General features: G+C 42.4%; 1 protein-coding gene across 27 annotated transcripts in view; it reads left to right on the forward strand.

Annotated features, from left to right (window-relative positions):
* KCNMA1 (potassium calcium-activated channel subfamily M alpha 1) overlaps positions 1–25814 on the forward strand; it is a 908686-nt gene that overhangs the window by 216802 nt on the left and 666070 nt on the right. For all 27 annotated transcript variants that reach the window (XM_077453994.1, XM_077453993.1, XM_077453995.1 and 24 more), the window contains exon 2: positions 22394–22561. In XM_077453994.1, the coding sequence (XP_077310120.1) occupies positions 22394–22561 (168 nt within the window). The remainder of the gene's footprint in view (positions 1–22393; positions 22562–25814) is intronic.

Below are 25814 nucleotides of genomic sequence, written 5' to 3' on the forward strand. Positions count from 1 at the left end.
AGGGACTGGGAAGCTGGTCAGAGTTGATGGGAAGATGGATGGAGCCAAATACAGGGAAATCTTAGATGAAAACCTGTTGGAGTCTGCAAAAGACTTGAGACTGGGGTGAAGGTTCACCTTTCAGCAGGACAATAACCCTAAGCATACAGCCAGAGCTACAATGGAATGGTTTAGATCAAAGCATATTCATGTATTAAAATGGCCCAGTCAATTGAGAATCTGTTGTGCGACTTAAATTACTATTCACATACACTCTCCATCCAATCTGACACAGCTTGAACTATTTTGCAAAGCAGAATTGGCAGGAATGTCACTCTAGATGTGCAAAGCTGGTAGAGACATCCCCAAAAAGACTTGCAGCTGTAATGGCAGAGAAAGGTGGTTCTATAAAGTATTGACTCGGGGGACTGAATACAATGGCACCCCACACTTTTCATATATTTATTTGTAAAAAATGTTGAAACCCATTTATCATTTTCCTTCCACTTCACAATTATGTGCCACTTTGCATTGGTCTATCACATAAAATCCCAATAAAATACATTTATGTTTTGGTTGTAACATGACAAAATGTGGAAAATTTCAAGGGGTATGAATACTTTTTCAAGGTACTTTAGTAATATAAAACCTTTGCTTTTGATGTCTGAGGGAAGACTATATACGGGAAAAAAAAAATGCAAAGTTGGATATGCTCGTTGCTGCCTAAATTTCTTGTAAGAACAAATCCTCTCAAGTGTCTGCCAAGGTTTCTGCCCATTATAGATTAGCTCATATCTGATACATCAAAAGAAGCAAGAAAGGAAAGAGAAATTTTTGGTGAATCCTTTGAAACCAAAGATTTTGGTGATGTAATTTTGTAGGAAAAAATGGGCTTTTCTTTTACAGAATTTAAATAAACACAAGCTATCACAAGCAGTGTGAAAAGAACATGTTTACTGGCCCCTTCCCCACTCTCCATCCTGAAACGATCCCCTGCAGCAGCTGGTAAGAGAGGAAGGCCAGCAGTGCTGCGGGTGGGAAAGGCTGCCACAACATAAGTGTGCCCAGGCACATCCGACACACCCTGTGTGCACGTCCATGTTTACAAGTATGATGGATTTTTATGGTTGATCTAAATTACTGGCTCCCTCCTGTAGGCGTCAGCCTTAAGGGCCAATTCCACATCTAGTAATTCCCACTTTCTGATGTAGTAGATATTTTTTGCATTACATAACTTTTTGGAAAAAGGCGGGATGAAGCTCGTCAGAGGAACCATACAGAGAGCACTACAGCAACTTCAGAAACATTAATATCTACTCCCAGATTGAAGACAGGTGTAGCATCAGGTTACTCATTATTTGGAGCAATACTAAAATCAGTTTTTAGTTCCTGACAGGCCTGCATTGCTTCCACCAACCATTACAATCATTAGAAAAAATTAGGAATCATTGGATAGTTTTACTCCCTATGCTTGAAGTCAGTTCAGGATTGCTGAGACTTTTTAAGGACCCATTCATCATCCTTGTGTGTAGGGAATATATTCAAGGGCACCGCTGGATTCTCAAAAAAGACATTGAGGTTGATTTACTAAAGGAATAAGGTCTGTTCACTTATTTCACATGGCATGGCAATGTCTCCCCGTTGCGAAGTAAACACAGAGGCCAGTTCATCCAGTGATGTCTCTTGGTGGCCCCACCCCTATGATGTCATGGCTGGGGTCTCTGAGGTGTCATAGATTTGGGTTCGCTTGGTGACATCAATTGACAACCCCCCCCTTTGTTCACTTGGTGTAGCGGGGGGAAGCTGTGCTGTAATTTGGCAAGTGTCGAGCGGTGGGAGTGCCCGTGTTTGCCTGGTGGAAGGTTTTGTTTTTTATTTTGCGATTTTACATCGGGGGACATTTTTATTTATTTTTAAATAAAGGGCTTGTCAATAACTAACTGTTTTTATTCACTTTTGACATATATTTTCTTGAATGGGTCATTTTTAATGGTCTCCATTTGCACCAAAGTCGTGCATGCAGCATTTTTGGCACTACACTGCAACCAGATCGATCCAGTGCGGGCAAACACTTTGTTTGCCACCTGCATTGGGATGTCGTTTTGCACAGACACCTTGTGCAGATCGCAAGGGCAGTGGAGTCACAGAGTTTCCCACACCACATTAATGTGAACCTAGGCTAAAGGAGGCTTCCAGATTCCAATAAGCTGCTCCTCACACCCCCACAACCACTGAGTCGGGGATATGGGCAAGATGCCTTTGCCCTTATAAACATGGGGATAAGGTGCTTTGCCCTTGTCCTTTATAAACATAAGGGATAAGGAGAACAGAGTGGAGAGAGGAGAACCGGCAGCGGAAGACGACCTCAGCGGAGAGGGGAGAAGAACCGGAGGATGAAGACTTCACTGGAGGGAAGAGAAATCGGAAGGAGCTGCTTTAATAAATTTGTCAGAAACCAGTGTACGTTTTTTTAGGGTGTGGGACAGCATCTGGGGGGTCCCCTTGTTAAAGGGGGATTCCAGATTCTGATAACCCCCCCCACCCACCCGACAACCACCGGCCAGGGTTGTCAGGAAGAAACCCCCCCCCCCCCCCAGCCCCAAAGCACCCACCCCTCCATGTTGAGGGTATGTGGCCTCGTATGGTCCTTTCCTGACCTGCCGAGCTGCATGCTCGAATAAGAGTCTGGTATGCTCTTGGGAGGAACCCCACGCCAGTTTTATTATTTTTAAATTTGGCAAGGGTTCCCCTTCAAGTTCCTCAGTGCACAAATTGCACTGCAAGTCAGATCATCATGGTCCAACGTGTGGTTCTCATAGAGAACCATTGATTTTCAATAGACACAGAGAAATGCTGCTAAAAGCTAGCACGGCTAAACATGCATTAACGCCAATGCAAAAAGCTACTAATAGCATGTTTTTACAGCTACTTTTTCCTGGCATTGGTAGTGGTTTGTTTTTGCAGCTCGTTTTTTCTAACGCCCTGTGTACATGAGGCCTTGCCAGCAAATGAAAGCCAAATTTGTCCTGAAAAATACGAGATGCAATGTGTCAAAGTTGCAAAATTGTGTTCAGGCATTAGGATTAGTTTTACCCTCCATCATGAAGGGGTTAAATTAACGTTTTGTGAATTTGTATTTACATTAGTAAAATTGAAAAAATTTCTCATTAGATTTATTTGGAAAATAAACATCAAGTCCTCTGAGATCGGTGGCTATTTTCTGATTTTGGTTATTTAAAGTACTTCTGTTTGTTTACTGAAGCTCCCTTTCCTTTTCCCTCCTTGGAGTTTTGTATTACCTTTTGTACACCCTCAAGATTTTCCATTTTATTTATATCCTGACATGCCTCTGACCTTTTTTCTGTTACATAATAACATTTCCATAAGCTAAAGGCTAAAATTATTCTGCATTTTTTAAATTGTTTAATGGCTGGTTCACACCAGTTGCTTTCCAGTCCATTTTTAAAAGGTATCTGCCATGCACGTGCATTATCTGCCATGCACGTACATTATCTGCCATGCACGTACATTATCTGCCATGCACGTACATTATCTGCAATGCATGTACATTATCTGCCATGCATGCCAATGGCCCTACTTTACACTTGTGCAGTCTGTTTCAGTGCTTTCAACAAAAGCACCTGCAGCAGTTTTTTCACCTGGAACACCTTAAAACGCATGTAAATGCACTGGAGCGCACATAAGAAATCGTTGTCCTAGGATTTTTCAAGAGTCCAAAAAAATTTAAAAAAAAAGGAGAAAAAACAGACGGGAATGTGAAAAACGCATCAAAAGCATGTCTAAATGCGCAAGTAAAACTGCATCCGGAGTGCTGAAAGTGTGAAGCAGCCCTTAGTGCCGGTTCACACAGGGGCGACTCAGATCCGACTTCAAGTCGCCCCAAGTCACCTCAGGTCGCACAACATGTAGAAATCAATGTAAGTGAATGAGAGCTGTCTTAATGCACACTACTGAAGTCGCTCCGACTTCAGAAAAGGTTCCTGTACTACTTCAATCTGACTTGTAGGCGACTGGTACCCATTGATTTCAATGGAGGTCGCCTCCAAGTCGGATCTCCGTCTATACAGAGGCGACTCTCAGAGAATTATCAGCTCTCAAAAGGAGTTCACCCCTGAGAGCTCATTCTCTGATTGGCCACAGCAAGTCGCCTGGCCTGGGGCAACTTAAAGTAGTGTTGTAAGCCGCGTCCAAGTCACGTCAAGTCACGTCCAAGTTGCCTCCAAAAGTCGTGTTGCCCCTGTGTGAACCGAGCCTGACTGTTCTATTGAGGGTTTTGTTAGGAATTTAATATTTTCTAAACAATGATTATTATTATGAAATAATGCATAATGACATTTCATTAATGTTGTGCTTTCACGCTAGTTTTAACTTTGTAGGTTGTCCGAACGTCAGAATTTTTGCAAAAATTCAGAGCTCATGATTATGACTTTAACATCTAAACAAATTTTACTTTAACGTCTTTATAGACTGGGCTTTTACACACCTGCATTTTCCAATTACAGTGATGACTATTTGTGCCGATGGAAAGATACAAATCATCAAATTCCCATACACACGATCGAAAATCCCACCAGCAAAAGTCTGATGAGAGCTTTTGGTCAGAAATTCCAACCGTGTGTATACTCTATTGGACTTGAGAGCAGGTTCTCGGTTTTTCCGACAGAAAAGTTCAGAACGGAAATTCTGATCATCTGTAGCAATTCCAACGCACAAAATTCCTACGCATGCTTGGAAACAATTTGCATGCTCAAAAGCATTGAACTTCATTTACTCGACTCGTCGTAGTGTTGTACGTCACCGCGTTCTTGGCGGTCGAAAGTTCCGAGAATTTTTGTGTGAACGTGTGTATGCAAGCCAAGCTTGAGTGGAATTCTCTGATCGTGTGTACGCGGCATTGGGGTCAGCTACAGGCATCGTTCAGGTATCATTCTTTCTAGCCGGCGATTCTGTGCACAATGAGAACAATCATAGCGGCAGTTTCACCACTTGATCGCTCTTATAGGCGGCGGGAGGGAACGCTATCTCCGGGCTCTCCTGTGCCATCGGGGGCCCGGAGAAAGAATCGCCCACCGCCGGATGACAACGATAGAGATTTCCAGTGACCAGATGGTTGCCAGTCATCTCTATGACCGTTGGAGGCCTGGGCCTGACGTTATGACGTCACGCCCGGGTACCCAGAAGTAAACAAAGCCGTGATCGTGGCTGTCGGCATCAGATCGGTGAATTTTTTTTCACGATCTCATGCTTTCCAGCCTGGGGGAGAGTTGCGGGGTCTTATTGACCCTGCATCTCTCCATAAAGAGGCCCTGTCGCACACCATTCCTATTACAAGGGATGTTTACATAGGAATAAAAGTGACCAAAAAAAAAAATGTTAAAAAAAAGTGTAAAAAGAAAAAAAAAATAGTAAAAAAAAAAATTTTTTTTTTAAAACACCTCTGTCCCCAGTAGCTCGCGTTCAGAAGCGAACGCACATCTAAATCCTGCCCACATATGTAAACGCTGTTCAAACCACACATGTGAGGTATCGCCGCATGCGTTAGAGCATGTGCAACAATTCTAGTACTAGACCTTCTCTGCTAACTTTACTGTTTTGTTATTTAATTCACGAAACCGTTTTTTGTTTCCAAAAAAAGGCGTTTGAAAAATGATCGCGCAAATGCCGCGCAAGATAAAAAGTTGCAATGCCCGCCTTTTATTCCCTAGGGAATAAGTCCTGCCCACATATGTAAACGTCGTTCAAACCACACATGTGAGGTATCACTGCATGTGTTAGAGCGTGTTCAACAATTTTAAGCACTAGACCTCCTTTGTAACTCTTATCTGGTAACCTGTAAAAATTTTCAAAGCGTCGCCTGTGGAGATTTTTAAGTCCCGAAGTTTGGCGCCATTCTACGAGTGTGCGCAATTTTAAAGCGTGACATGTTGGGTATCTATTTAGTCGGCATGTCATCTTTCACATTATACAAAAAAATTGGGCTAACTTTACTGTTTTTTGTTATTTTTTTGAATTCACTAAACCGTTTTTTTTCCCAGGCGCTTGAAAAATGATTGCGCAAATACCGCGCAAGATAAAAAGTTGCAGTGACCGCCATTTTTTCCCCTAGGGCAGTGTTTGTCAACTCCTGTCCTCAAGGCGCCCCAACAGGTCATATTTTCAGGATTTCCCTCAGATGAAACAGCTGTGGTAATTACTAAGGCAGTCAAACTGATTAAATCACCTGTGCAAAACAATGGTAGGTCTGAAAACATGACCTGTTGGGGTGCCTTGAGGACTGGAGTTGAGAAACACTGCCCTAGGGTGTCTGCTAAAACAAATTTAAACACTGCAGTTAATCCATGCTACTCTATAGTACAGTATGTTGTTGCAATTGGAAAAGTGAATGCATCTTCTTGTTTGTTGCATACAATCATTTCTCATGTGTGATTCGAGCAATAAAGTAAGAGCCGGGTTATCAACAAACTGTTTTGCAGCTTTTATGCAGAATGGGTTTTTTGCATTAATAATTCATGTACCTATAATTGTATACTCCATTATTAATATGGATAAGTGCCAGAGTTTTGAACATCTCTTTGTTAAATAGTCAGTTTGCACTAAAATGCAAGCACAGAAGATCATTTATGACAGATTGTAAGTTCATGTGAAAGATTTTACATGCATAGACAAGGATTTTAAATATGTCAGACACCTAAAAGGTATTATAAAACCTCTACACGCCAATACTCGATTGTCTCGAGCCCAGGATATGCAACAATTAACGCTTTGATAATTGGCTTGTTTTTCTAGGAATCCATTTATGCTGCAGAAATCAGTCTAGTATTTTAGGGGCTAATGTGACAGCAACTTGCAAAGACTTTTTAGGCCATTACTTTATAAAACCATTGTAGTGAAAAATATCTTTGACTAGCTTCACAGTAAGTGTGAATTCAGCCGTATTTTACAAATATGTGAAAAGTGTGGCGTGTATTTTTTATTCAGCCCCTTTTACTCTGATACCCCTAACTAAAATCTAGTGGAACCAATTACCTTCAGAAGTCCCCTAATTAGTAAATAGTGTCCACCTGTGTGTAATTTAATCTCAGTATAAATACAGCTGTTCTGTGAAGCCATCAGAGGTTTGTTGGTGAACAAACAGCAATGTGAATGTCAAGGAATACACCAGACAGGTCGGGGATTAAGTTATGGGGACATTTAAAGCAGGGTTAGGTTATAAAAAAATATCCCAAGTTACATCTCATGAAGTGCTGTTCAATCCATCATCTGAGAATGGAAAGAGTATGGCACAACTGCAAACCTGCCAATACATGGCCGTCCACCTTAAATGACAGGCGGGCAAAGAGAGAAGCAGCCAAGAGGTTCATGATAACTCTGGAGGAGCTGCAGAGATCCACAGCTTAGGTGATAATCTGCAACTATTAGTCGTGCACTCACACAAATCTGGCCTTTATGGAAGAGTGGCAAGAAGAAAGGCATTGTTGAAATAAAGCCATCAGGAGTCCCTTTTGCAGTTTGTTAGAAGACATGTGGGGGACACCGCAAACACGTGGAAGAAGGCGCTCTGGTTAGATGAGCCAAATTTGAACTATTTGCCCTAAAAGCAAAACTCTGTGTGTTGCGGAAAACTAACACTGCACGTCACCTTGAACATACCATCCCCACCGTGAAATATGGTGGTGGCAGCTTTGTTTTGTTTGTATCCTTTTCTTCAGCTGGAACAGGGAAGCTTGTCAGAGTTGATGGGAAGATGGATGGCGCCAAATACAGGGCAATCTTTGAAGAAAACCTGTTAGGGTCTGTAATAGACTTGAGACTGGGGATGAGGTTCACCTTCCAGCAGGACAACGACCCTAAATATACAGCCAGAGCTACAATGGAATGGTTTAGATCAAAGCATATTCCTGTGTTAGAATGGCCCAGTCAAAGTCCAGACCTAAATCCAATTGACAACCTGTGGCAAGACTTGAAAATTTCTGTTCAGACTCTCTCATCCAATCTGACAGAGCTTGAGCTATTTTGCAAAGAAGAATGGGCAGAAGAAAGTGTCACGTTCTAGATGTGCAAAGCTGGTAGAGACATCCCCAAAAAGACTTACAGCTGTAATTGCAGTGAAAGGGGGTTCTACAAATTGACTCGGGGGGAATGAATAAAATGCACCCCACACTTTTCACACATTTATTTGAAAAACATTTTGAAAACCATTTATCATTTTCCTTCTACTTCACAAATATGTAACACTTTGTGTTGGTCTATCACATAAAATCTCAATAAAATACATTTATGTTTTTGGTTGTAACATGAAAAAATTTGGAAAATTTCAAGGGGTATGAATACTTTTTCAAGGCCCTGTAAATTCATTAATTTCTGATTAGGCTGCCTGTCCACAAGAATTTGTTTTATTACTATTGAATGATTTGGTATTGCAGCAGTATGGGTTGTTTTATACTGAATGTTCCATTGCTGCATGCAGTATTTTTCTTACTGCATTTAAAATGGGTGCACTTTAACGTTCATTCCGATTTGCTTCTGGAGATGAAGAAATGATGGCCTCAGTGTCAAAACGTATGCTGCAAAATTTTTCATTTTTTTTGTTACTGTGAAAATTTGGCATATTTTTTTTGAAACAACAAGTTTATTGGTGGACTAGATCAACAGGTCATACAGCAAATAATGCATAGAGAGCAACACGGCAATCAAATCACAGACACAGATGTTATACAGTGCACAGATATACATTATAGCTTCGTTGGTCATACTGCATTCAAGACCGCCCCAACATCCCACCCCCCAGAACCTCCAGGCAACCGCCGATATGGCCCGGGGAGCAGAACCGCCCAGGAGGCCGCACCCCGAGTTAATGCAGGCCAATTCTATACCACCAGTATCTCCACACCACCCCCCTATCCCCGCCACCCACCGGTCAGCTCCCCCAGTGGACTGGGACTGCGGGTAATAAATAGTTTTCGTACCTCGACCGCCAGCAGGTCACTCAATGTACGTCTTTAAGCAGACTCCACACAGGTGTCCGGGCTGGCAAGCCACCTGTCCCATATCCTGGTAAATTTGTTGGGGCAACCCCTATGTGCGTAAATTACCCTCTTCAGAGGCAGCGACAGATTCACCTCGGTTATCCATGCTCTAATTGTGAGGGGTGCTGTACGTAGCCACAGCCTAGCAATCAGTTTTCTAGCGAAAATTTGGCATATTTAAATACTGCTGAAGTATTTCTGGATTGCAGAAAAATTAGGTTCTGGCTCATTCATGAAGCTATTTCGACTTTCATGCAGAAATGATCGATGACAAAAATCCACTGGCCTGCGGGCTTACTTGGCTATATAAATTGGCATTTTAGCTAAGTAAATGCTTTCGGCCAATTTAACTTTCCTGCATTTTCATTTTGGTTTTAACCACAGCTGCTATTATGTAAATATGTTGGGAAGGTCAAATGATTAAAAAGGATGGCGACGGAAGCTTAGCCATATTCTGGAAGGGACACTATGGGCCCTTTTTATGTTTAACCAGTTGCCGACCGCCGCACGACGATGTACGTCGATAGCATGGCACGGGCAGGCATATTGGCGTACATGTACGTCCCTTGCCTCCCGCGGGTCGGGGGCCCGATCGGGCCCCCGCCCGGTGCCTGCGGCGGTCGGTATTCGTGCGGGAGCGATCCCGGACGAGGGGACGGCCATTCGTTCATGGCCACCCCCTCGCGATCGCTCCCGACGAATAGGAATCCCCCGTGACATCACTTCCTCTCCTGTAATGTAAACACAGGAGAGGAAGTGATGTATTCTCTCCTCCGTGTCGGTATTTTTCGTTCCGACACGGAGGAGAGCGGATCAGTGAGTTGCACCAACACATCCCACACACAGTAGAACATGCCAGGCACACTCACACCCCCCCTTTACCCCCCGATCACCCCCCCAATTACCCCTGCCCCCCAGTCACAGTGACACCAATGTCATTTTTTTTTTTTTTTTTTTTTTTTTTTTTGCATTGGTGTCATTTGTGACTGTAATAACTGTTAGGGCAGTTAGAGTTAGCCCCCTTTAGTTCTAATGTACCCCCCTAACCCCCCCAATAAAGGTTTAACCCCGTGATCACCCCCCGTCGCCAGTGTCACTAAGGCTGGGTTCACATTGCAGCGGTTTATGAGAACGAATGTGATTCGCACCGCACTGCAGTGCAAATCACATCCGATCTCTGTGCGATTCGAGTTCAGCCATTCGCCGCACCCGCCGCACCCGCCACACCCGCCGCACCCACCGCAAATTCGCACGGGACCCTTTTTTTGGCCCGCAGCAGAATCGGATCGCATGGGTGTTCACACCATGCGATCCGAGTTTGCAGATCGCACTGCGATATGCGAACTGATCTGGGGGTGTCAGTAACATTTCACTGACACTCCCAGCAGTTCGCATAGGGCAGTGTGAACTGCCGCCGGGAGGCATGCGATGCGGGAACCCGCCGCGGATTTGCGGCGTTTCCGCATCGCTCCAGTGTGAACCCAGCCTAATAAGCGATCATTTTTCTGATCGCCGTATTAGTGTCACAGGTGACGCTAGTTAGGCAGGTAGGTATTTAGGTTCGCCGCAGCTTTTTATAGCGCCAGGGACCCCCATATACTACCGCATAAAGCCCCCTGATTGCCCCCTAGTTAACCCTTTCACCAGTGATCACCATATAACTGTTACAGGTGACGCTGGTTGGTTAGTTATTTTTTATAGTTTCAGGGCACCCGCCATTTATTACCTAATAAAGGTTTAACCCCCTGATCACCCGGCGGGTGTCATTTGTGACTAATAACTGTTAGGGCAGTTAGGGTTAGCCCCCTTTAGTTCTAAGGTACCCCCCTAACCCCCCCAATAAAGGTTTAACCCCGTGATCACCCCCCGTCGCCAGTGTCACTAAGGCTGGGTTCACATTGCAGCGGTTTATGAGAACGGATGTGATTCGCACCGCACTGCAGTGCAAATCACATCCGATCTCTGTGCGATTCGAGTTCAGCCATTCGCCGCACCCGCCGCACCCGCCACACCCGCCGCACCCGCCGCAAATTCGCACGGGACCCTTTTTTTGGCCCGCAGCAGAATCGGATCGCATGGGTGTTCACACCATGCGATCCGAGTTTGCAGATCGCACTGCGATATGCGAACTGATCTGGGGGTGTCATTAACATTTCACTGACACTCCCAGCAGTTCGCATAGGGCAGTGTGAACTGCCGCCGGGAGGCATGCGATGCGGGAACCCGCCGCGCATTCGTGGCGTTCCCGCATCGCTCCAGTGTGAACCCAGCCTAATAAGCGATCGTTTTTCTGATCGCTGTATTAGTGTCACAGGTGACGCTAGTTAGGCAGGTAGGTATTTAGGTTCGCCGCAGCTTTTTATAGCGCCAGGGACCCCCATATACTACCGCATAAAGCCCCCTGATTGCCCCCTAGTTAACCCTTTCACCAGTGATCACCATATAACTGTTACAGGTGACGCTGGTTGGTTAGTTATTTTTTTATAGTTTCAGGGCACCCGCCATTTATTACCTAGTCTCACTAGTGTACCCCTAAATTTAGGGGTGTCTACTTTCCAAAATGGGGTCATTTGGGGGGGGTTTGTGCCATCTTGGCATTTTATGGCCTTCAAAACTGTAACGCCCTTAGAAAGCCTGAAGGCGGTGCTTGGTTTTCGGGGCCCCGTACGCGGCTAGGCTCCCAAAAAGTCACACATATGTGGTATCCCCGTACTCAGGAGAAGCAGCAGAATTTATTTTGGGGTGTCATTTCACATATGCCCATGGCATGCGTGAGCAATATATCATTTAGTGACAACTTTGTGAAAAAAAAAAAAAAAAAAAAAAAAGTTTGTAATTTTCCCGCAACTTGTGGCAAAATATAAAATATTCCATGGACTCAACATGCCTCTCAGCAAATAGCTTGGGGTGTCTACTTTCTAAAATGGGGTCATTTGTGGGGGTTTTGTGCCATCTTGGCATTTTATGGCCTTCAAAACTGTAATAGGTAGTGAGAAGTGAACTCAAAAATTTACGCCCTTAGAAAGCCTGAAGGCGGTGCTTGGTTTTCGGGGCCCCGTATGCGGCTAGGCTCCCAAAAAGTCCCACATATGTGGTATCCCCGTACTCAGGAGAAGCAGCAGAATTTATTTTGGGGTGTCATTTCACATATGCCCATGGCATGTGTGAGCAATATATCATTTAGTGACAACTTTGTGAAAAAAAAAAAAAAAAAAAAAAAGTTTGTAATTTTCCCGCAACTTGTGGCAAAATATAAAATATTCCATGAACTCAACATGCCTCTCAGCAAATAGCTTGGGGTGTCTACTTTCTAAAATGGGGTCATTTGTGGGGGGTTTTGTGCCATCTTGGCATTTTATGGCCTTCAAAACTGTAATAGGTAGTGAGAAGTGAACTCAAAAATGTACGCCCTTAGAAAGCCTGAAGGCGGTGCTTGGTTTTCGGGGCCCCGTACGCGGCTAGGCTCCCAAAAAGTCCCACATATGTGGTATCCCCGTACTCAGGAGAAGCAGCAGAATTTATTTTGGGGTGTTATTTCACATACGCCCATAGCATGTGTGAGCAATATATCATTTAGTGACAACTTTGTGTAAAAAAAAAAAAAAATTTTTTTTTTTGTCATTATTCAATCGCTTGAGGCAAAAAAATTAAATATTCAATGGGCTCAACATGCCTCTTATCAATTTCCTTAGGGGGTCTACTTTCCAAAATGGGGTCATTTGGGGGGGGTTTGTACTGCCCTGCCATTTTAGCACCTCAAGAAATGAGATAGGCAGTCGTAAACTAAAAGCTGCGTAAATTGCAGAAAACGTACCTTAGTTTGTAGATGTGACAACTTTTGCGCAAACCAATAAATATACAATTATTGACTTTTTTTTTACCAAAGACATGTGGCTGAATACATTTTGGCCTAAATGTATGACTAAAATTGAGTTTATTGGATTTTTCTAATAACAAAAAGTAGAAAATATCATTTTTTTTCAAAATTTGCGGTCTTTTTACGTTTATATCGCAAAAAATAAAAATCGCAGAGGCAATCAAATACCATCAAAAGAAAGCTCTATTTGTGGGAAGAAAAGGACGCAAATTTTGTTTGGGTACAACATTGCATGACCGCGCAATTACCAGTTAAAGCAGCGCAGTGCCAAAGTGTAAAAAGACCTCTGGTCATTTACCAGCAAAATGGTCCGGTCTGAAAGTGGTTAAAGTGACATTAAAGTCTTGTTTTATATTTAAAGCGGTAGTAACCCCGTTGAAATATTTTTTTTTTTTCATACCTGCAAGGGAAAAGGCATAATTATGAAATACTTACCTTAGAACGAGGCCCCGACATCTCGCCTGATACACGCCGAGGAAGCTGACATGTTCCCTCGGTGTGTCTTCCGGGATATCGCGGCTCGGGCGATGTGAGTGGCCGGAATGGCGATATCGTCACTCCCGCGCATGCGCACGGGAGATTTCTTTCCGGCAGGGTCCGGCGTCTGCCGGGCTTCCAGTCAAGAAACCCCTGTGCGCATGCGCTGCTGCAATCAGCGGCTCATTGCCAGGGGAATATCCTCTAAACCATACAGGTTTAGGAGATTTTTTTTTACCTGCAGGTAAGCCTTATTATAGGCTTACCTGTAAGTAAAAGTGAAAAAAAAAAAACCATACAACCGCTTTAAAAGAAAAGACAAACATGTTATACTTGTTCTGTGCAATTGTTTTACACTGAGCAGCCCGTATCCTCCTCTTCTCGGGTGCAATGTCTGCTTTCCTGGCCCTTCCCTCGTGCCGGGTGCCCCCACAGCAAGCAGCTTTCTATGGGAGCACCTGAGCTGAGCCGCTGCTCTGTGTGTCCATTCACACATGGAGCCATGGATCAACCCTGACCCGCCTCCTCCGTCTCCTGATTGGCTCACTGGCTGTGATTGACAAATCAGGAGTATGAGTCCCCGAAGAGGCAAGCTCTCCTGGACATCGTCGGAACGAGATGGGACTTGGGTAAGTATTAGAGGGGGCTGCCGCACACAGAAGGTTTTTTACCTTTATGCATTGAATGCATGAAGGTAAAAAACCTTGTGCCTTTACAACTGCTTTAAAGGTAGTGCTGGTATTTTGTATATTCATACATTTTGCATACAAACTATAAAAAGGTTTAAAATGACACTTTACTTTTATTCTGACATATGTTTGCTGTGACGAGTATTATCATTATTGCCTCTCCACTTAGTGATGCACAGTTGAAAGTCGTTGCTGTGCAGCCTTATCCATTAAAGAGTTTGCATTGTACTCTGTCAGACCTTAGTAACTGATGGTTGCGAATGAGAAGTCTTGTTTTCTCATTCCCTACCCAGAGGCATAGGAGAGTGCAGCAGGAATTTTTATTGGGTATCTTTTTTTTTTTTTTTATTTAGACATTTTACTTCAACTCACTATTAATTTTCATTGTAAACCTAATTCTTTGCTGACCTAACACCTTTACACAGCTTTGCAAAAATGTGCAGTGAAAATTTGGGTGCAGAACCAAGTGTCTAAACAACCATATCGCACATTAAAATAAAAATTATATTAAAGGTTGCTTTTTTTAATAAAAAATCTGTTATGCTTGCCTGCTCTGTGCAGTGGTTTTGCACAGAGCAGCCCCGACCCTCTTCTTCTCGGGTCCTCCGCATGGCGCTTGGCCAGTGCCCCTAATAGCAAGCCGCTTGGCGCATGCGTGCTCCTGACCTCTGCTCCATGCATTCATAAGACACATAGAGCCATGGCTCGGCCCGCCCCCACTCTCTCTTCATTGGCTCACTGGCTGTGATTGACAGGAGTGTGGGAGCCTGTAGCTCCCACCAATAAAGGCTCCCTTACCTTGAAGGGGCACAAAAAATGGGAGTTAGATGGTCTCTTGCTATGTACAATATCATCAAATATACCCAACTTGTTCATTTAAAATTAATTTTTATTAGAACAAATGCTTAAAGGACATCCATTGGGATGGCCATTGCTGGTCGGCAAGCAATTAAAGAAATCTATAGAATGGGAGGGGGTAAGATTCACAGAGGTGAGAGAGGTCATTAAACTGTTGGATAATGATTTGGAAAACTGAGGTCCACATTTAGTCCATTATCTTTTGTGTCAAATAGAATTATCAGTCTTTAAAGTTTTTTTCTGTCCCGAGTAGATTTGAAGTTCCTTTAGTTTAAGAACCAAAACATGCATGTCTTCCATTGTTTGGCCTGGCTATGCGAAATGTCCCAGAAGTGTGTAGAAATCACCTTCCTTATGTTTCTTAAAGCGGCGGGGGTGGGGGGGGGCAGGTACCCTGTCCTCACTTCCGGATGACCGGGCCGTGGCTAAGTACATCAACAGCTCGACCCCACTCCTCCTCCCTCCCCTTCTGCTGGGCCAGTGAGAGAGCACAGCATGCTTCGCACATACACAGTAGGGATTCCGTCGCAAAGCCGCAAGGCTACACTGCCGGGCTACCTTATCAGCAATGGCGGCGGCAGCACCCGACCTCCCGATGTAAACATCGGCTGCGGTGCCGACATCACTGGACTCCAGGACAGGTAAGTGTACTAATTTTAAAAGTCAGCAGCTACACTATAGTATACTATAGTGTAGCTGCTGACTTTTAATTTTTAAAGGGGTGGGTGGAACTCCTCTTTAAGGTTGTGCCTGCGTAAATTCATAATTTTTTTGTAATTTCTGTCCTGTTTCACCAACATGAAACATGAATGAATGTTTTTGTCCTGGGTGTAACCTGTTATGAAAGGGTTGAACTTCTCTTTTATGTTTTCAGCATTGTTGCACTTTGAGTGAGAAGTCAGTTGGTCATGCAACACTGTACCCAAATTTGAGTTTTTATAATTTTTTGAGACTGAGCTTTATTTTGGTGGTATTTAATCCCCCCTTTTTTTTTTCTTTTTTTTTTTGCTATATAAATGAAAAAATACCAAAAATGTAAAAACATACTTTACTTAGTATCTGTTATAAAGTTTTGCAAGTAAATAATCTTTCTTCATAACATTATCCCAAATGTAATCTGCTAATTTCTTTGGTAAAAATAACAAAAATCAGTGTGCATTATTCAGTCTGTGTAAAAGTTAGAGTATTAAGATCCGTATACACTACAAAAATCTGAAGTAAAATGTCATCTGACGAACAACCTGCTGATTTTTGGATCGTTAGTATGGTGCTTCTGACAGCCGATTCCGTTTTTTCCATCAGACAAAAGCTGGATATGCAGACTATAAAAATTTTTGTCGCACGTGAACGCTATGTCCGATTTTCATTTTAACTAGTATGGCTTTTGTATGAAAAAAAATGATGTTCAGAAATGAAAGAATGCATACAGAACTAATCAAAACATTGCATCACTTCTGAAGTCATATTATGTCAAATGAGAATTTTCATATGGTGAGTAACCTCTTCACTTTCGACATGAGCCTAGCATGCAACAAAAAAACGGACGTTTGGTTGTCCAAAAATCTGATCATTTGTACGAGGCTTTAGAGTCTACAAACTCTGTTATATATATTTGGAAGTTGATCAAACCTAGTACATAAGGTTTGAGCAACATCCAAATAATATATACTGTATACCATAGTTTGTAGACTCTAATACTTTCTAACTTTCACACAGACTGAATAATATACACTGATTTTAGTTATTTTTACCAAAGAAATGTAGCTGCCCATCTCCTTTCTTATGGGCCTTAAAGAGGAAGTAAACTCTCCCACTCTGATGCTTCTCTTCATTTAGTCCATTATAATAAGTAATTATCGGACTATATCTACTGTAATCCAACCCAAATCGCATATTACTTACTGTTTAAAGAAACTTTAAAAAACTTGTTTCCAGGGGTTAGGCAGCTCCATCTTAAGTATTGTTTTCTGAGTCCACAGTGGAGTGTATTTCCGCCCTTCAATTGAGCACTTCCTGTACTGTTAACCAAGCCTCCTTCTCAATCCAACGTTTCTATGGCAACCCTGCTTCCCTGTTCATAGCTTACTTGTTTATTTCATAGTATTTACTTGTGCCAATGTCTGTTTGTCTTTGTCAGACTTATCAGTTTCAGCTGTTAAGACTGCAGTAATAGCCACGTTTAGACTGTATGTGAGGTCACATGGTGTGTAGGAGGAAGCTCTGAGTGATTAGCAGCCTCCTGTGAGTTCAGTGTTGTGCCATAGGAAGTCCTGATAACAGATAGATAAGCACATGGAGTGTGCCGTAAATCAGGGAAGATGTGGGCATGCTCAGTGACTTCATTCTACAGAACAAAAAGGATTACAACAATACTAAGCAAGTAAGAAGATATCTACAAGCAGTGTTCATTAGGGTTTTTTATGCTGATTTACATGGGACAAAGTTGTGGGGGAGGGTTTACAACCACTTTAACATGCAAGGACAACTATCCCCAAATGACTTGGGAAGTAGTGCAAAAAACTTACCACGTCTCTTACTAACCTTGAAGATGTTCTGCTATGCCTCCCGAGTATGGAGATACTACATGTGAGACTTTTTCACAGCCTAGATGCAGAGGTTACTAAAATCCAAAGAGAACATTTGGGCTTTCAAGGAGCATAAATTACACATATATTATGCATCTGGGATTTCCTTCAGGAAGGCCAGGGGCATGCTCCTTTGTAGTTCTGCAGGTTTTGGGAAAAAAGCATGTTGTATTCTTTTCGGTTGGGTCGGGTGGAGGATTGGGGTTTTTTTGTTTTGGTATACCCTACAGGTTCTATTTCTGTCTATTCTGTCTATATGATTTAAGCTCAGATGTGATCTCAGATATGCGGCCCGGTGGCCATTTGCCCAGTCTGATATTTTTCACTCATAGTGTGTCCTGGAACGTTCAGGGTCTGAACTCCAAAATTAAAGGATTGCTTGTTTGTTTGTTTTTTGCCCAATTACAGAAAACTGGGGCTCAAATTATTATTTTTTTTATCTGAGACCCATTTACTAGGCTGTAGAGTACTGGCTTTAAAACAACCACACATAGCACAAGCCTTTTTAGGGAACATATTCCTCTTATTCCAGAGGAGTCTCTTATTATTAAGGCCTTGGCGGTTTGGATAGAGAAAGTTTGTACTGACCCACACGGCTGATTTTAGTGATCAGCTGCCAAGATATGTATTATACTTTAGTTAATGTATATATATATGTATATTTTCCTCCCATTTTTGATCCTCAAACTATCAGGGTGTACCTCTAAACTTCTCCAGATGTGGTCTTGAACCCCTCGCTGCATAGGCTTGGGGGTGCCTGCACCTATTCTACTGTTTTGAAAGACTGGGCGGATTGTTAGTTTTTGTTTTCATTTTGCAGTGGAAGGCAATCCCGATCAAAAAGTATACTTCTAAATCTCACGCCACTTTTTCACACCTAGAGATAGTTTTTACCACCCCAGCCTTTTTACACCAGATTTTGGAAGTGCATTCTCTTTCTATGGCTGACCACATTCCTCTGAGGCTTCAATTCAGACTAGCCCGTGTACCTGATGCTACTTTAACTGAACTATCTCAAAAGGTGGTTGATCAGGTAAACCAGTATGTCTCTGATCCGTCTCCACATAATTATCTCTTATGGAAAGATGCTCCGAGGTCTTATATCGCCTTAACTAATAAAACTCAAAAGAAGTTACTCTCTCTCTCTCTCTCTCTCTATATATATATATATATATATATATATATATATATATATATATATATATATATATATATATATATATATATATATATAATATTTATTTATTTTTTACTATATTTTTGTAGCTAAACGTATGCTTGAACTTTATTATTTCGATGATCCGTACGAGGGGCATTAATAGTTCTAATTCCTAAACCCAATAAGGATCTCAATCTTTTTAATACTTTCGCTCTAGTTCATTAATTAATACTGATCTCAAAAATTCTAGCCCTTCTTAATACAGTGGTTGCTTCACTTCTAAATCTGACCAGGGACTATCTGGACTATCTACTAATATTAATCTCCAAACACTTTTCACTAATCTTCAGGTGCTGAATGCCCCTAGAGCTTTGGTATCCCTCGACACGCATAAGGCATTCAACTCTATAGCGGGACCTTATTTATTCCAGAAATATTGTTTTGGCAAAGTTTTTCTAACATGGATATACATTTTATATACCTGGCCACTAGTTAATATGGGTTAATGGTCATATTACTGATCCCTTTCCCATAAGTCAAGGTACTAGGCAGGGGTGCCCCTTTTGGCCTCTGCTATTGCCCCGGCTATAGAGCCCTTGGAGCGTATCCTGACCTCTCTATTGGTGCAGGGAATCCCGATTGGCCCCTTGGAAGAGCGCGTCCTGCTTTCCGTGGACAATATGCTGCTATACCTCACATTTCCACAAGCAACATTGCCACAGGTACTCCACCTAATTCAGGGTTTTGGTCATTTTTCAGGATTCAAGGTTAATTGGATGAAATCACATATGTTTTTAATCAGTGCGATCCCCTCCTATACTTTATCACCTGACTGCAGATTTCTAAATTCAGATATCTGGGTATTGATAAAAAATGTGCCCCTTGTATTTCCTCCTTTCGCACCAAGATTTCTCAGTGGGTTAAACATCCTCTTTGCTGGCTCAGGTGAACCTATTTAAAATTAGCTTTTTTCCTAAATTTTTATATATACTAGCAAACTCTTCAGTTTATATTCCTAAGAGAATATTTTGTGAGATTGACTAAATTCTCAGTTTTTTTGTGGCACCCCAAGTCTCGTAGAATGTTGCCATTGTACAATTACCTACTAATAGAGGAGGTTAGACACGCCTTAATCTCTGCATGTTTTACTATTCAGCTCAACTCAATTACGTACATTGGTGGACTTAATGCTGGTACTGTCACAGAGGCTACAATAGTCTTTGTATTAAACCCTATCCAAATTATATTTATATAGACTCTCTTTGCCAGTGACTGAGGGTACCACCACTCTTAATATGTCCCTTCGTATTTATACCCTGTGTTTAAATATTTTGAAGGAAGACGACCACCTTTGCTCTCCTAATCAACCGCTCTGGCACAGTCTTAGATTACCTCATTTCCTTTCCCTCCCATGTGGTATGCTGGGGACAAGACCCGAATTATGATATTTATACCAACTGTATGAGGGTGCCGCAGTCAAGTCTTTTGGGCAGCTCTGTCGTGAGTTGCATATTCCACTACAGTGGTCATTCTATTATACACAGCTCCGTCACGCAGCTGGGACCCAATTTGGTCTGTGTGATGTATGCCTTAGCTAAATAAGGCTTGAACGTGCCCTTGTCTGCTCTGATTACACAGGCCTCATCTCCTCTTATTATGTCCTACTTATGGATCGACAGTTGATATCACTACATTATAAGCAAAATAGATGGTTGGGGGACATTCCGGATCTTCGGAAAATTGGCAATAATTATTTAACTCGCGCTCTAATACGGTTATCTCAGCCAACACGTCTGTTTCATATGTGTAAGAAACACACCCCTGCCTGCCATAAATGTGAATGTGAACTGGAGGATTTCCTACATATGGTGTGGAGTTGTAATATGATACAACCCTTCTGGTTAGAGTTTACAGCATTCATCACATGTGTATTTGATCTCCCCAATGTATGCTTTCCTAAGTGGTGTCGTCTTGGTATATTTAAAGAGCTGGAGGTCTCCGCTGTTACCAAACACTTTCCTCTCCTGTTTTACTATGCAAGGAAAATAATTGTTCTACACTGGACCCGTACAGAGGTCCTGCATCTTGGGTTATGGAAAAAGCGAATTAATAAGGCCCTGCCACTTTATAAAGTAACGTATAAGACACGGGGATGTCCTCAAAAGTTCTCTATGCTGTCCTTGATTTCAGACCCCATTAAGGGTAGTTAAGATCCCTGGACCTTGACACTTCTGAGCACATATGGCTTTATGGCTGCCACATTATTCTGTATGACTTTCTGGGTGACTGAAAGTGTATAAGCTATATTGTCCAAGTAGACTTATGCATGTTTGAGGTGCAGATAAGTCAGTTCAGGTTGCACACAGAGACATGGTTGGCATATGGGCAAGGAATCGGTCTAGCAACAGGCAGAAGCATGAACTGCGGCTGGCTGCACTATTAGGGTTCTTTCGCACATGAGCTTGGGGGCAGTAAAACCTTGTTATTGAGCCACCGTTTTAACCACCTCTTACCGCTACTCCCTTTAGCTGCAGAGTCAGTAGCTAGGGATATACACCTGCCATGACTGTGATGCTTTTCAAGCTGTGGAAGGAATTATACTCCCTGTATACCCACCAATCGTGACCCATTTAAGCGAATATGGTTGCTTGTGTAGGGTTAAAGCAGGTGGTGAGAAGGCAATATAATGTCTGAAGAGCAATCCAAACATGGATTGCTCTTCAGAGAGCATCACACATGTGAAGTCCTTATGGTGACACGACTGCTGTAGTTGTGATCAAAGACACTGTGACTGCTGTGGTGGTCGGTCAGGGACACTTTAACTGTTGTGGCAGTGATCAAGGGCACTGTAACTGGTGTAGCGGTGATTGGGGACACTGACTGGTATTTTGATTAGGGACAAGATGTCTGGTATGGAGGTGATCAGGGGCACTGAGAGAGTGGCAGTGATTAGGGGTACAGACTGGGGAAAATGTATAAAAAATGTATTTCTTTTTTTACAATGTATGCATTGATTGTTTTACATACTGTCACCATAGTGACACTGTACTACTCTGGGAAAGTGATCAGGATTTTTTTTTTTTAAATACACGGATTGCTTATTACAGTGATGATCCATGTAAAAGCAATTTTTTTAACTGTCATGAATAGCTTTCATTCATGACTCATTGTTTACTATTGTGATTGCTGTGATTGGCACATCAATAACATGGTACATGTGATTTAGCCCTGTACCATGTGATCAATCACAGCGATCACAGTAGTAAGAAATGCAATCGTGAATGAAAGGCATTCATGACAGTAGTTTTACATGTGATCGCTATGATTGGTCACAGCGATTACATGGTACCTGGGCCAATCACAGAGGCACAGTACCGAGCACTGTGATTGCACTGCTGGGCTCCAGCAGGAGGATGTGTCCTGCATTTGCTCCCAGAATAACTGAGCACCCTCCCGGCCATTTATCTACATTGGCTGGATGGGAAGTAGGTGATAACCAGTGCATATGTGATGTGAACCTACCAAAAGTGTTGCATTTTCAAAGAAAGGATTGCTGTAATATTGGAGTTGTGTGAGAATAAATGCTTCATGATGATAAACACTGCAAAGACATAAAAATTGGGTTTAATTTGATAAATTTGAATATCTTGAATAGTTGTTTAATAGGCCTGTTTTTGTAAAGAGAAGTTTTCCCCTCTCATAACTTATTTTCTCTCTTTTAGGAGGCACAGAAAGTTCCAAATGTGGTCAGCACTACAGTAACTGATGGGGACTACAAACCAACTGATGAGAAGGAGGAACTCGCAGTTGCTGAGGTGGGCTGGATGACATCTGTAAAAGATTGGGCTGGTGTGATGATCTCAGCTCAGACCTTAACAGGCCGAGTGCTGGTAAGTGTCTTTTGTTTGATTTTAATCATCCAGTATGTTGACTGAAAAATATACTAAAACTGCAGTGCAGAAATGCTAAAACATGCTCTTTGAAGCAGTTGTGACCTATACACGGAACAATGACAAGGACTCTTTAATGGCAGACCATTATAACAACCGTCACACTTGCACAGTCTCACCAGTGGGAGCAGATGGTGTTGCCTCCGGACCTGAAACTGCATTATTGGGTAGACAGCTTGATCAAGTGTGAACCAGACTTAGAAAATGCATTTCTTATCTTATGTCAAAGAGATGTCATTGAGCCTTAATGTGGAAATATGGTCAAATTATATAAAATTCTATGTAATGCAGCATCTCAAGCTATAATTTAGGCAGAAGCTCGCCCTTCATGGTAAAATGAAGTGTTGCTTTGCACCTCCCACTGTGGCCAGAGTTCTGTGACAAGCAGGCAGATGACAAGGCCAAGGAAGTACTACTTTTTAAATAGAGCTAAATATGTTTTATTTCAAAGATATTTGCAGATTTAAACTACAACTGTATTTTGGTACATGTTGCCATTTCATTCAGCCAATGCCAGTGTCCAGTCACATAACGGTACCAGCTTATAACCCAGGGTCCCTCAATATCCAGCCTCTTGTACTGTACACCAAGATGAGTTAGGGGAAATCTCCCCCACAGGACACACAGAACAAACATTGGCATGGGGGTCTCATGATTCCCTACTTCAAAATGGAAAAAAAAATCGGCTATACTTTAAATGAATCATGTGCTGTGAAAAATCAGTATCAGCTATTGCTAACTTTCCTGTGGAAATTCAATTTTTTTTAATGACTTTGTTCCAGAATGTATCAAAGCCTTTTGAATGTTTTGACAGCCAGTGAATATGCAGACTGACCATAAAGTGAGGAATGTCACCAATAACTTAATGGGAAGTTGCAATAGATTAGTACTTCAGTGACACTCTGCCAGACTAAGATTCAATGTAATATCCCTAAAACCTTCTTAGTGGCATAGCGTGGGGGGTGAGGAGGGGACAATGGCCCCGGGCGCAACATTTAGGGGGGTGAAATCCCACGCCAGGCAGTGTGTCAGTCCCGGCTCCTTCCCATAATGTTTACTTCCTGTGTCCCTGAGCTCAACTGTGGGGCTGGCCTATCCGTGATCGCGGCAGGGCTGGCCTATCTGCAGTTGCTCCTGGAATCCCGTCTCCACCTTGTTTTACCGTAATAGTAGAGACTTGCAAATAATGTCAGCCGCCTATATTTGTATGCAGCATTTATTGATAACCTGTGTATCACGTACCTGGTAGTAGAACCTTATAGGACGAGAAAGGCCCCTCTCTTACACCTATGACTCGGGGGGCCTCTGATAGTGTGGACAGAAGGCGCACGAGTGCCAGAAAGTCTTTGCAGCAGCAGGGCAGATGTCCTTGCTGGGCTGGTGAAGTTGTCCATTGGCTGAAGGGAATGTAGATTTTCTAGAGGTGGTTTTATAACCCTCGATGTCTGTTAAAGTGTGATTTCCAATCCCCACAGGCCTGTGAGATTAGCCCATTGAGACAATGACACAAAACAACAAAGTCTCTCCGAGAAAATCTAATATTTATTCTTTGGTGTGAATATTTAAAGGGGGCTTTCAGAAAGTACAGCCCCTTGAACGTGTCATACAGATTAACCAATCATATACAAGTACAATCTATGACAAAAGTGAAACTAGTGATTTCTCAAAATCATGTGCTTTCCAAGAAACAAAACAACTAAAGATAACAGTAACATGAGAAACGAATCTAGATTAGCAAAATTTGAGCATATCTATTCGTGAAGTGGATGTCAGAGCGACACAAACTGGAAACCGAATTTCTTAAAGAATGAAAGCGGTTAAGCTAAATATCCCTTCAATGGCTTCAGCAGGAGGACCGGCAGATAGGCAGCTGGTGCAGGTGACAGCAGACAGGATAGCAAGGTCGGGCAGGCTGGGTCATACACAGGCTTGGAGAATCGTGTACAGGACACAGGCAAGAACGCCGTCATGAGGCAGGCCGGGTCTGGAACCAGATCACTGGAACAGGAGCCAAAGGAGCAGATGGAGGATTGGTAACAGGATAAGTTGAGGTCGGTGCAGGTGGAATTCAAGGAATGGTCAAGACAAGCCAGGTAGATAACTGGAAGCAGGATACAAGTTCACAGATAGCAGGACGCACGATAGGATGAAGACAAAGCAGCACTGGATTTGAGCATTGGCTGGGTTTAAGTAGTAGTAGCGTCGGCGCACACAAGGATGCGTGACGGCTTGTGTCTGCGAGCGAGTTCGCGCATGCGCACATCTGTTCGCCAATGCCCAATTCTTATGAGCAAAGGGAACCAGTGTTATCTTGGGAGTTCTTCTAGAGTGATTAACTTGTCTACTGGCATGTGTATCCTGACACTGAGTTTCTGTATTTTTTCCTGACATGGTCAAATCGAATTGCATGGTTGCTTTAGATAAATAAAGGCGATAGAACTTAACATGGAATTCCAGACAAATATAAAAGTTAACATGATACAAATCTAATGTAATAAACACACATACTAGTTGTAAGAGATTAGTCTATCATAACAGAATAAAAATTGATAAAGTAGTCAAATTTACAGTATGCTGCTCTAGTATATATGTAGCTTAGACATGCCACTGTTCCAATGTAACACGGATGTCATGGCCTTCTAGAAAAAGACACAAATTCATCACAGAGCGGTATTGGAATTGTGTGCCCGGTAGGTTGGCATTTCAGATCTGCTTCTGAATCGTCGGCAGACAGTAATTACTGCTGCACACCACTCCTCATGAGACTGTAATAGCACAAAGCATGCCATGTAAACAGCGGACACACTTTGTGAGTGTCTTTACTGTTTTACTGGGTTAAAAATAAAAGACATGTTTGAGCAAAAAAGATGTATTGGTAAGATGTCCCCATATATGTATATGATCAAATTAACTATTCCTATAAATTCAGTAAACAATCTTAAAGCGAAACTCCACCCCCCATCATCTTTAGTAAACTGTTCTAGAAAATAGAAAAAACATAAATATGCTTAGTGATGCCTTATTTACTGCTTCTGGACCAGCCTCTACAGTTTTACTGTGGCAGGTTAGCTCCCCTGCATGAAACCACGTAACTGTACGTGGGGTTGTGGGGTCCGGATAGCAGGAGTGACAGATTGTGTGTTCCTATTGGCTAGAAACCACAATCTGTCACTTCCTGTAGTTAGTTCCTCTC

This window comes from Lithobates pipiens, unplaced genomic scaffold (genome assembly GCF_037356315.1).
Source record: "Lithobates pipiens isolate NorthernLeopardFrog02 unplaced genomic scaffold, aLitPip1_a1.2 Scaffold_25, whole genome shotgun sequence".
Taxonomy (NCBI): domain Eukaryota; kingdom Metazoa; phylum Chordata; class Amphibia; order Anura; family Ranidae; genus Lithobates; species Lithobates pipiens.